At 41.4% G+C, this 12,701-nt stretch overlaps 1 protein-coding gene across 4 annotated transcripts in view; it reads left to right on the top strand.

Annotated features, from left to right (window-relative positions):
- Nucleotides 1–133: 133 nt before the first annotated feature.
- CEP104 (centrosomal protein 104) overlaps nucleotides 134–12,701 on the top strand; it is a 34,295-nt gene continuing 21,727 nt past the window's right edge. The window contains exons 1-6 of one of the 4 annotated variants that reach the window (XM_054009251.1): nucleotides 134–194; nucleotides 6,085–6,211; nucleotides 7,369–7,542; nucleotides 8,583–8,721; nucleotides 9,711–9,773; nucleotides 11,002–11,078. In XM_054009251.1, coding sequence (XP_053865226.1) covers nucleotides 6,099–6,211; nucleotides 7,369–7,542; nucleotides 8,583–8,721; nucleotides 9,711–9,773; nucleotides 11,002–11,078 — 566 coding nt within the window. In that variant the 5' untranslated portion in view covers nucleotides 134–194; nucleotides 6,085–6,098. Of the gene's footprint in view, nucleotides 257–6,084; nucleotides 6,217–7,368; nucleotides 7,543–8,582; nucleotides 8,722–9,710; nucleotides 9,774–11,001; nucleotides 11,079–12,701 lie in introns of those variants that run through there. The other 3 variants (XM_054009250.1, XM_054009252.1, XM_054009253.1) reach the window with 3 other exon arrangements.

The following is a 12,701-nucleotide window of genomic DNA, read 5'->3' as shown; positions in this document are numbered from 1 at the left end:
CTCAAAGACACAGCCGGCTCCAGACACCATGAGAGTTATTGAGGCGGAAGCAGTCCCCCCCCCCTCCCATAAGCAGCAGGTCTGGCGCATGCGCAGATGTGGCCCGGCCGCGCGGCGGGATGCCGCGCATGCGCGTGTCCTAGGCCGGTTGCCATGAGAGCGGTGGCCCTGGCGATGGAGCCGGAGTGAAGTAGGTGAGGACGGGGGCTGCAGCGGGGGGGAGCGTTGCCCCGCTCGGGGTCCTGTCATGCCCGAGGTGAGCGGTAACGTGTGTCCCTGCCCGACCCCGCCCTGTGGGGACCCCCAGACCCGGCCGGCCTGGGCAGGGCCATCCCCGCCCCCCCTCCCCCAACTGCGCTGCCCTCCTGTCCCTCCGCCCCCATAGCACCCCCGTGCTCGGGCCTGGGGCCTGTGTCCGAGCCCCGCTACCTCCGCCGGCCCCGACAGCGGGCGCCGCCCTGCCGCCCTCGCGTTGCTGGGCCGGGGGAGGGGGGGGCACCGCAGCGGATTGCACTTGTCTGTGACGCCCCCGCCGGAATCTTTGCCAAGTTCTTGGTTTACAAACGCACCCGGCCCCCGCGTTTCGGGCCTGCGCCCCGACCCTTCCCCTTTCACCGTCCTGGAGAGAGAGAGCCTGATTCTCACCGGGGATGAGCCCTCCGCCCCGTGGTCAGCCCCTCTGTGCAGGCGACTCAGCAAGCTCTATTCCCCTGACAAGGGCGCCAGTTGGGGGGGAGCCCCCCGAGTTTCATACAGCAGGTGTGGGAGCTCCCAGGTGGCGCCCTGAACTGCAGCCCGGCAATAGGGTGAAGTTGTGCAGAGGAGAGGTGCCCCGGGGCAGGGAGTCTGTATTTTGTGTACAAACAGAGGCGGGGTGATTAAGATCAGAAAGGGGGGGGGGGTGATTACATTAAGGGTCTGGAAGTTTAGCCTGTGAGGGAGGAGGGTTTGATTTAGAGAGAACAGGGGATTCAGAATGAAATACGGCAAAGCACGGAGCCTAGGTTACATTCAGAAAAGGGGAAGATTTGGGAATGTAGGCAAAAAGAAGGGGTCAAATGCAGGGAAGAACTAGCAGTGTATAGAGAAGTGCCCACTCTACCTGTGTTATTTATGTGGTTTCATCACCATAGTCTCTAAGGCTGCGCCTCACAACATCTAATCTATTTCTTCTCCCAGCCCCTTGGCAAGGTAGAACAATGCTGTTATCCCCCTTGTACAGGTGGAGCACTGAGGCACACACAGACTAAAGGCCAGATTTTTCAAAGGTATTTAGGCACCTCATGAGATTTTCAAATGCACTTAGAAGATTTAGTGCTTTGTAAACCCCACTAGAGATCTAACTGCGTCATGGGGTGCCTAAAAACATTTGAAATTCTGTCCTTAAAGCACAGGCTTGGGGTGGGGTCAGACAGGAAGTCAATGGCGGAGGGGAGTAGAACCCAGGTCTTTCAGGGCTAGTTCCCTATCCAGCAGACCAGCCTCTCTCTCTCTGCTGAATGCTTCAAAAAAAGAAGACTGATAGATGAGAGCAAAACCAAGGCAGCCAATTCTCTGAGACTCCAGCAAATGGTCCCAGGATGGATGTCCTGGTTGACAGCATGAAAAGCAGCACTGAGGTTAGGAAGAATGGAGCATGAGAGTCAGATGAGAGGAGATCGCTTAACTCCAAAGAGGTGGCAGGTTCTGCCCCATGCTGGGTTGTAGAGCAATGGCTGCTGTGCAATTTTACATTTTAACTGAAAACCATTTTGTTCAGTTATTTTTTTGTTCTGAGCTTGAGAAAAGGAAGGAATGAGAAAGTGTCATAAGTTTCAAATGTGTTTATGCCTCAAATTTGTAGGGTTTCAGCTGTATTCAGGCCAATTCCAGAACAAAGAACAGAAACTGCATCCACAGAGTCCATGAAGTCAACGATTTGTCCATAAAGTCCCTGAGCCAATGCATATAAAATGTGTAAATCTGGATAAGATGGCTCAGATATTTAAGTTTGAGGTATATAGTTATTGACCACTCATTATTATATGTTCACTGTGATGTTTATAGCTATGAGTGGAGGCACTGATGGCAATAGAAGTTTTACTTGATTAAGGACTAGAAGATTTGACCCTCCAACTTTCTTTCTAAAGGAAGAGCTGCCCAGAGCTCCTGTGCCTGTTTATTTTTCTTTCCTGCCTGCAGTTGCCATGATATACCTCGGAAGTCTGTTTTTTTTTTTCTCAGCTTTAAAATATAGAATTTTCTTGGTGTTTGGTTTTAAATATTCTCCCGTGAGAATGGCAACTCAATTGCTGTAGTGTTGTGTTTAAGAGCCTTCTGAAAAGTAACTAGCTTTTAAACAGAAGTAAAAACACTGTTGCCAACTCTCATGATTTTTGTCATGTGTCTCATGATAATTGTTTTCCTTAAAGGCCCAGCTCCTGGAGTCAAATGGATATGTGATGATTTCAGCTTTCATTCTTAAAGAAAAATTAAGTAGAGAAAGCTTCAAAATGTGACCCCAGTGCACCCTAAAGGCTCAAAAAGCAGAAGGCAAATAAAAAGAACCCCAAATCTGTTATTTTACATAATCTCATGATTTTAAAGCCAATCTCATGATTTTTGGTGAGCCTGATTCATCATTTTTGAACATTTGGGATTGGCAATACACCTCTACCCCGATATAACGCTGTCCTCGGGAGCCAAAAAACCTTACCGCGTTATAGGTGAAACCACATTATATCGAACTTGCTTTTATCTGCCGGAGTGCACAGTCCCACCCCCTGGGAGCGCTGCTTTACCGCGTTATATCCGAATTCGTGTCATATCGGGTCGCATTATATCGGGGTAGAGGTGTACTGTGAAAGTGACTTGAAAGTGTCCGTTTCACTCCTGTTTAAGGTTAGTTTCTAGTCTATTATTTGAAGTGAGATAACACCTCTAGGGACCCAGGAAGGTGTAGTGTAAACTCACAGTGGGCGGTTGCCCTAGTAGGATGTTTCCAAAGTTAAATGATCTACTCAAAGCTTGATGAACTGCAAAAAAGTGATAGAAAGTATTCTAGATATTTCTACAATTGTTTCAGTGTTGTATTCAAGAGTTAGTAACAAAGAATATACATTACAATTTTAAACCTAACCAGCGTTCCTTAAGTGACTTGACACAAGATGTGAGAACATGTTCGTATTAGAGCTGAGTGAGTCTAATGTTTATTAAATCCATATATATATATATATATATATATATATAGGAATTAGATACAGTGTTCCTATCAGCTAATTTTGAAGTTATCTGCAAAACACACACAAAAAATCCCTAGAGTTTTCAGGTGCCTAAATAGCCCTTGGAATCACGGTTAAAGTTGCCCCCCACTTAACAAAATCTGTTCACTGAGAGTTGGGAGTGGGGGCTGGAGGAGTGCAGGCTCAGAGAATGTGAGAAGTGGGAAAGTGCATGTGCTGTGTTAATGCTGGCCCCTGTTTGCTGTGCATAAAGCATGATGAGGTGGCCTAGAAGTTTAGCAAAACTGAATTTCCCCCCAGGAGAACTATCTTATCACGTGAAAGTGGACCACAGTAACAAAGAGCACAGGGCAGCCCACAAGAGAACGTGTTCTGTGGTGTTAAAGCCTGCTCCAGTCACCAGTGCAAGTGGTCAGGTTGAACTCTGTTTAATATTTTTTGTGGTAGGTTCACAGACTCCCAGGATTCTGCATGTATCTCGTTTTAATCTAATCATGATACATTTTATTTACTTTGTCAGATGTTACAGACCATTTATGTTAGTTTTCAAAACAGAGTGCAACTCATGACAAACCAGCTTGTGAGAGTTTAAAACAGGTGATGAAGTTTGAGGCAGATGGTGATGAGAACTGAAGGTGTTCTACTTTAGACCTTTTTGTAAGCAACATGAGTACTCTAGGAGGGAGCATTTCTTTTACAGAGTTCATGAGCTTTACAGGAGAAGAGATCTCGCAATCCCTTCCTGACGCCTACTTTTTGTGTGAAACTACAATGTGCTCAGTTTTCAAAGATAACTTAATACATTACTAATAAGTTATTTTGTTGCCAAGTAACCTGTTTGCAGACCACTCTAAGTGGTGAAATGATGGATATGTTTTACAGACATTATAGAAAAGCACGTGTTACATGTTAGCTTTATATCCTTTTCACTGTGAAATGAGTTCAGTTTTATAAGATCACTGATCAGGAGGCTGTTCTTTGATCAGAGGGATCCATGCACTTTTTTCTGCTTTTGCCTCATGAACAACTGACTACTGAATTACATGGAGTGTCTGTGATATCAGAGATATTTCGGTAAATCTTTACTTTTCTCACTTACCAGTTCCATTCATTACATAAGAACAGCCATACTGAGTCAGACCAATGGTTCATCAAGTCCCGTGTCCTGTCTTCTGACAGTAGCCAGTGCCAGATGCTTTAGAGGGAGTGATCAGAATAGGGCAATTTATTGAGTGATTCATCCCTTGTTGTCCAGTCCCAGCTTTTAGCTGTCAGAGTTTAGGGACATCCAAAGCATGGGGTTGCATTCCTAACCATCTTGGCTAATAGCCATTGATAGACCTATCCTCCATGAACTTATCTAATTCTTTTTTTGAGCCCTCTTATACTTTTGGCTTCAGAACATCCCCTGGCAATGAGTTCCTCAGTTGACTGTGCATTGTGTGAAGAAGTACTTCCTTTTGTTTGTTTGAAACGTACTGCCTATTCATTTAATTGGGTGTCCCCTACCTGGTCACTGGTTTGTTTTATGTGAAAGAGTAAATAACATTTCCTTATTCACTTTCTCAATACAATTCATGATTTTATAGATCTCTATCATATGCCCCCCCTTAATTATCTCTTTTCCAAGTGGAACAGTCCCAAGTCTTTTTAATCTCTCTCCATATGGGAGCTGTTCAATTCCCCTATTCATTTTTGTTGCACTGCTCTGTACTTTTCCCAATTCTAATATATCTTTTTTGAGATGAGGTGACCAGAACTGCACGCAGTATTCAAGGTGTGGGTGTACCATGGATTTATATAGTGGCATTATGATATTTTCAGTTTTATTATTTATCCTTTTCCTTATGGTTGGTAATATTCTTTGTTTACTGTCTGCACACTGAGCAGATGTTTTCAGAGAACTACCCACAATGATTCCAAGATCTCTTCTTGACTGGTGGTAATTAATTTAGACCCCATCTTTTTGTGTGTGTAGTTGGAGATTATGTTTGCCAATGTGCATTACTTTGCATTTATCAACATTGAGTTTCATCTGCCACTTTCTTGCCCCGTCACCCAGTTTTGTGAGATCCCTTTGTAACTCTTCACAGTCAGCTTTGGACTTAACTATCTTGACTAATTTTGTATCATCTGCAAACTTTGTCACCTTATTGTTTCCATTTTTCCCAGATCATTTCTGAAGATGCTAAACAGCACTGGTCCCAGTACAGATCCTTGGGGGACCCTGCTGTTTCCTGTTGTTCACTGTGAAAACTGACCACTTATTTCTACCCTTTGTTGCTATCTTTTAACCAGTTACTGATCCATGAGAGAACCTTCCCTCTTATATCATGACTCTTCATGTTACTTAAGAGCCTTTGGTGAGGGACCTTGCCAAAGGCTTTCTGAATGTCTGGTTCTCATTTCCTTTACATTTAAGCCTATTGGTTAAAATGCTTTGAATTCTTAAAATCGTGTTTTCACTAAATTGGTCCTGACACTTTTTGGGCTCTCACAGACAGGTGGATATGGAAACTTGGTCACTGAAATCCAGTTGGAACGGCACAGAAAACAGTGTTACTAAAGTGGAAATTCTGAAATTGTGCAAATCGTACAAAGTTCCCTCTGAGTTTGGAAGTTTTTATTGACTTTATTAAACAATGCTTGTAAAGTTAGCTAAAACTAATACCTTTAATATTAATGAGGTTTGATAGGATTTAGATTAAGAATCTGATGTGCTAGTATTTATTCAAGAAAGTTCCCATGAAAGTGAACAGTCATTTTGTCCAAGTAGAGACTGCAGGAGTAGGTTGTACTTGTTTAGTTGTAGCTTTTATAAAATGGATTAACTTGATTTTTAAAAAGTCATTGTTTTGATCAGCTCAACTGTGCAGAATGCCACACAAAATTGGATTCGTAGTTATCAGTTCATCAGGACATGAAGATGGCTTCAGTGCAAAAGAACTGATGGTTCATGCACCAACAGTCAATGGATGGAGATCACCAAGGTACTGTAAGTGAAAGAGTTATTTATATTAAGGAAGCATTGAAGTGTCTCTAAAATATGAGATACAAGTAATTCACAGGGAAATAATTCTACCCTGGGTATCTGATTACACCAAAAAATGAGAAATCTAAGATAGAAAATCAGGATTTTGCATAGTTGCCTCTCATTCAAGATCACAAAGAGTTTGACAAAATCCAGCCCCAGTCCTGTGAACTGCTCCAGGCAGACTCCTGTGTCCACATGAGATCCCATCAAAGTCAACTGCCTGGTTCTGTCTGCCCAAAGCCGGGTGAGGGACCTCACTGGCTGTGAGAACTATGGACCAAGTTCTGTAGTTGCCTTTCATCCCACGCAGCCCTTGTCTCCCAAAACTCCAGAGCGTTCTTAAAAGGGATCCCATTAACTTGAAACAAGTCAATTTAAAAAAAAAAAAAAAAAAAGTGATTTTGGGCACTACATCTGCCTCGGAATCCCCCTGCCAATTTTTGTGGTTTTACAATCACTTGCCTTCTCTAGTTTTTGTAATGCTTTTCTCTCCACTTCTATTGTGTGACAGGCCCACGCAGCCAGCAAGGGGACCTGTCTATACACACTGCTGTTAAATATACAAAGTAAATTGAAAAAAGAGCCCCTTTGCCCCCCCCAAAGAAAACCAACTTGCTATATAGTGATGTTAGCAGGGCTGCACATTTTGGGGTGCCCGGGGCAAAATCTGAAACTGAGGGCCCCCACCCTGCTAAAAAAGTTACCACTGAGGGAATGGGGGCGGGGGGGAATTGGAGAGTGATCCCACACTACACTCAGCCTGCAATAGGACCTTGGCTCCTGTCTCACAGGGCTGGGGCTGGTTCCCTGGTCTGGGATTTCCAACCTATAACGTGGAGTTGCAGAGCCATTGAGGTTTCGTCTGGCTGACCCTCTATTGTGAGTGGCACTATGACCCTGCATGCCAGGTGGCAATGTCACTTGGTTTTAGGAACCCTCTCAAACAAGGGACCTGGGCAAGCTGTCCCTCCTCCCCACATCCTTCCCAGCATGGCTCTGAATGTTAGGAGTTACTTGTAGAAATGAGAGAGAAACAATTTTTAGACAAAATGCGATTCAAGTTGGCAATAACTCTTTAAGAAGATGATTATTGAAAATTTTCTTTACTTTCAGACTCTGCCAGTATCCACAAGAAATCGTCCTTCAGATGGTGGAGAGATGTCGAGTTCGAAAGCTGCAATTACTCGCTCATCAGTATATGATTTCAAGCAAAATTGAGTTCTACATTACTGAAAATCTGCCTGAGTACTTTGCACCGTATCAGTCAGAGCGGTTTCGCAGACTGGGGTAAGTCAAAAGGTGCTAAATGATGGTGTCACTTTAATCAGAAAGGTAAGATTTGGGAAGGGAGTGGTATGTTAGTCATGGGTAAAATGTTGATGTGATGTTATGCAAATAGGGAAGGAAAATTCTGTCCCCCAGCTGCGCCTGCGTAATGCCACAGTAATAAAGTTGGAAGTCACTAGAATTGTATGGGTGCAACTGAGGACAGAATTTTCCCCTGGGTTTTCAGAACACACGTGACAGCTGCATTCTTTTCTGTGTTTTTATGAAATATGGATATAGACATCTTACTAGACTTATTGACCAGTATCTCTGACATGTCATCTTTTTAAATATGCATGTGGAAGAGCACAGTTGTTGAAAGGAGAAAAATCTATCAAAACCCACTATGTATTAAGTGCTGTGTCATTATTATTTATTTGTATTGTGGTAGCACTGAGAAGCCCCAGTTATGAACCTCACTGTGCTAGGTGCCAGTAACACATAACAAAAATATGATCCATATGCCAAAGAGTTTATAATCTAAATACATTGTTTCAATGTTAATATCTTCAGATAGAAAAGTCCTTTTTATTGCAGTTTTAAAGGGATGGTGGTTGCCATAACTTCAGGTGGTTTTATGCATCTCAGTTCTCTGGTATTCTATTAATAGTTGAGCATATTTAACACATCAACTCTTTTAATACATAGGCCCCAGTGCTGCAATTGTGTCCATATGTGTGGCTGCCAGAGTAGAACCCCAAGGGTTCCCTCACACGTTTTCTCAATGCGGGCTCAGGGCTATGGGGCTTATTCTACTGAAGTGATCCAAAGCCCTTGGAAGTCAGTGTCAAAACTCCTGTTGATTTCTGTGCACTTTGAATCAAGTCTGTAGAGTGCTTTTTTAAAAAGAGAAATGGCATTCTTTATTTCAGTTCTCAATACCATTTTAAAGTTTATCAAAATACTAATTTGAATGGATGTTGTATATTAACAAAATATATCTTTCTTATTTGCGCATGTTTTTACACATTTCATCTGCTTAATCAATTTTCCTTCTACAGTTATGTCTCTCTCTCAGACAATGAGAAGACCGGGTACAAAGCACGGGAGCTGAAGTCAGTCTACGTGGATGCAGTAGGACAGTATCTAAAACTCACTTTCCATAAAAATTACATCAATAGATACAACTTATACAGTCAGGTAAGATGAATTAAAATGGTGACTTGATGCTCTAAACAATATTGCAGTTGGCCAAGACTTCCGAAGCAAAAAGCTGCTTTGATTTATAAAACTAAAATTGCCAGTGGGAAGTTGTTGTGAATGAGTAATTCTCAGAAAAAATGTCAATTAAAAGTCTGGTGTCTCTTTTCTTTAATGTGCAAATTATTAGCTTCAAATTATAGGGGTCTAAAGATTTCTATTCTACACTTAAGACATTTGGATATAATATCAAGAGAGCTTTCGTCTGGCACACTTTCATCCAAGCACTGCATTGTACATTGAGAGTCTAGATAATATCTAAAGGTAAAAGTTCTCTTGCTGGCTGCTCTTATATCAGATTAGCCAGAAGTGGTATTCAGTGTATCCAGAACAGATTAATCAAGTGTGCATTTCTATGCTTCTTTTCATGTTGAGCTCTGAGTGCTTAATGTGTAATACAGCCAAGACAAACAGCTTTCTCTGCGATGGAATGCTGCTGATGTCTTGCACACCACAATACAGCGCTTTGGGATCGGATTTTTTTTGTGTAAGTGAATTAAGTAGTTACACTGCACATCTATCCAAAATGAGAGAAGCTGAGAATCAGCCTCTCTAACTTTGCATAGTTATGCTGTGTATGAATCAGACTTATGGCCCTAAAAGGGGAGTAGCAGACCACTACACCATGTTGTTTCTAGCCAAGTTACCTTTAACTAATTTAGTAACAAATTGTTAAACATATGCATCTGACCCTTACAATGAGCTCTTGCCTACCTATCTTTGGGTGCATAGGGCCCATAGAATGTATGAATTTAAGTAATTCACTACTAGATAATTTTCGGAAAGTGATAAAAATATTTTAGAGGTGCCAGCACAAGTTGTGTAGTGGCTCAGTGCATGTTCTATAATGACGTTGTTCCAGTCTTCATGAATACAAGTAAAGTAATAATGGTCTTGTGTATCCATATTTCTTTTTAATTCTATCTTAGGTTGCTCTGGTAGCAATAAATATAATTGGGGAACCTGCAGACTACAGCAATGACAGCAATAACGTAAGTATATAAAGATGATTATGGAAGAAAGTTTCCCTCTCAAACATACTGTCCTTTGGATGTTGCTACACGTACTTAATAATGATGTGCTTCACCTAATGTAGGGTGCCTTTTGATTTTTGTTGTTGTTACATTAGTGTTGTTTAAACAGAGCTGTCATGCACTTATTTTCTGTTTTTTGTTTGGTTGTTTCTTTTTAATGTAATTTTGAAAAGAAATTCCCTTTGGAAGGAGTAAACCAAAATAGCATCATGGAACTGAGTATGTTTGTATTTTCAGCCTTTTAAAATGCACAGATTATTTTACATGTATGTGTACATGCAGTCCACTATGTAAAATGTAAAATGTCCCCCTTCCTGGCTTTGGAGTTAACAAAGCAACAACAAGGTAGCAAATTTCAGGTCCAGCCTTTTCATCAGGCTGGGTAGTATTCCTCACATTGGACTGCTCAACCCGCACCCTCGTTTCTTTATCCTAAGAGTCACTTCCATCTCCCGATCCACAGAAGTGATAGTCCAGTAGAACCTACTTAACATTAACCCTACTAGATTCTCACCTGATAATGAAGTGTGGTGTTTCAGGCAACTGCTGTTGTTCTCTTATAATACAGTAAATATAAATTATAGGCCTTGGCTACACTTACCAGCTAGTTCGACGGCTGGAAATCGAAGTTCTGGGTTCGACTTATCGCGTCTAGTCTGGACGCGATAAGTCGAACCCGGAAGTGCTTGCCGTCGACTGTGGTACTCCAGCTCGGCGAGAGGAGTACCGCGGAGTCGACGGGGGAGCCTGCCTGCCGCGTGTGGACCAAGGTAAGTTCGAACTAAGGTACTTCGACTTCAGCTACGTTATTCACGTAGCTGAAGTTGCGTACCTTAGTTCGAATTAGGGGGGGTAGTGTAGACCAAGCCATAGAGTTTTATTTTCAAACTTACTGTGTAATTTGCGTATAAGAGAATAGTTCTGCCATGTTTACTTTTACTGTTGTGCTAAACAAAACTAGTATTTTGTCAGAGATGTAGTAAAAACTCTACTAACATTGTGAGACCTTTTTATATATGTGAGTTTGTTTGAAGATACTGTTAATTCAACTTAGTTATTTAAGTCTAAATATAGAGGCATAGGAAAAGGTGTGACATGATGTCTCACATTTAATTGTTTGAATCTACAGTTTCTATCCTCTTCACAAAAAAATTGGTGACATTACATTAACCTTTTTCTTCCAAAGCCTTCAAGAGAGAAGCTGATTGACCATTACCTTGGGAACAATCCAGATAACCTAACCTTAGATGGAACATACCTCGGGTAAGATTTCTCTGCTGAGATTTGGATCAGAGGAGTTAATAAAGCTAGTGACATCAGGAGCTATAACTAAAAACAATTTAGGTGCCAGAACTTTGTCATTTCCAAGCTGTGAATTGTGCTGATTATTGTTGGACTTCAGCACTTAATTATGTCTTACATGCTTGGTGAATGAATAGTGTGCAGTCACGTTCTGTTGGGTCTTATTTCTTCATCAGCCACCCTTGTGTCTTATTTCTCAGAAACATTGTTGTTCCTTAAATGCCAAATTTGAACCCAAGCGGTTGTTACCAAATTGATAGCACTAGCTATTCTTGGCATCTTGTTAACCAGCACAACTTTAACTACCATTCATCCTATTTTCCTCTTTAACATTTACAGTGTGGTTGCCATCACAACATGTATGCCGGCAGTCAGAGATTCAGCCAATGTGGTGGCACTGCAAATTTGGCCAGTGGTGGTAGTTCTATCAGCTAACAGACTAGCCTATACTTTCCAGAAGCTAGCTAGATCTCTGAGTTACTCTCCTACTGATATTATTGTCATAGCAAACAGCCATGTAACTGTCAGAGACCACCAACAGCCAACCCTGTGTTTCTCAGCTAGGCTTTTTTGGCTGCATAATTATATGGCCCACATTTTCAAAGCTCTACAAAAGCCATACACATTGTGCCTACAGAAGCCCTCTTTTGGGCATGCAGATCAAGTAACTGACTCAGTTAGTATGCCAGTAAGTGTGCAGTTACTTGATTTACACACACGTTTGTTTTTGCATGTGTTGTTGGACATCTGTGTCCATTGCATGGGATTTTGATATTTTGGCCTATAATCCTTCCTGCTTGTTCTGATCAAATTGATCCAATTCTAGCATTATTTGATCAGAATAATCAGCAGATGATTGAATTATCTGTGTGACAACTGGAGGAAATATCATAGCATGCCTGGTACACAAAAACACTCTATCAGAATAACACAATCTTTTAGTTTTCAGGAATCTTATTTTTCTGGATCTTTTTTCTTTGTTCATTTTAAAAATGTTAGCATCTCACTTAGAAGAAGAGACTGTTATTCTCAGTGATAAATTCATATATTTTTAAGGTCAGAAGGAACCATTATGATCATCTAGGATTTTAGTCTCAACTGTATAACACAGACCTTATAGAAATTACTGGGTGAAATGCTATCAAACCCCTATCTTGTGGTTGGGTTAGAGAATATATTTTTAGAAAGACATCCAATTGTCATTTAAAGACTTAAATGATGAAGAATCTACCATGTTCCTTGGTAAACTATTCTAGTGGTTAATTTCCCTTGTAAGTAGGAGTTATTTTCTTTTGAATAAAAGACAGTTTTCTCTGGACATTGAAAAATTGTTTACTTACTAAAATCACTGCAGTCACAGCAACATTGACTAGTGCTAGAGGCAGTATTTTCCAGTTTATCTCATTTGGAGGAAGAAGCACCTCAAAGTGGATCTGGGAGGAAGAGGATTTGGTGAATGATGGAAATAACAGGAGTATAATAATTAGCTATTACCTAGTACTTTAAATCTTCAAAGCCATGTATAAACATTATAACATCTGCTCTTCTTCCTTAGAAAACCTCAATGACCATAGTCTTGAGGAG

Source organism: Malaclemys terrapin, chromosome 19, assembly GCF_027887155.1.
Source record: "Malaclemys terrapin pileata isolate rMalTer1 chromosome 19, rMalTer1.hap1, whole genome shotgun sequence".
Lineage (NCBI taxonomy): Eukaryota > Metazoa > Chordata > Testudines > Emydidae > Malaclemys > Malaclemys terrapin.
This window is presented reverse-complemented; position numbering and strand designations above follow the sequence as displayed.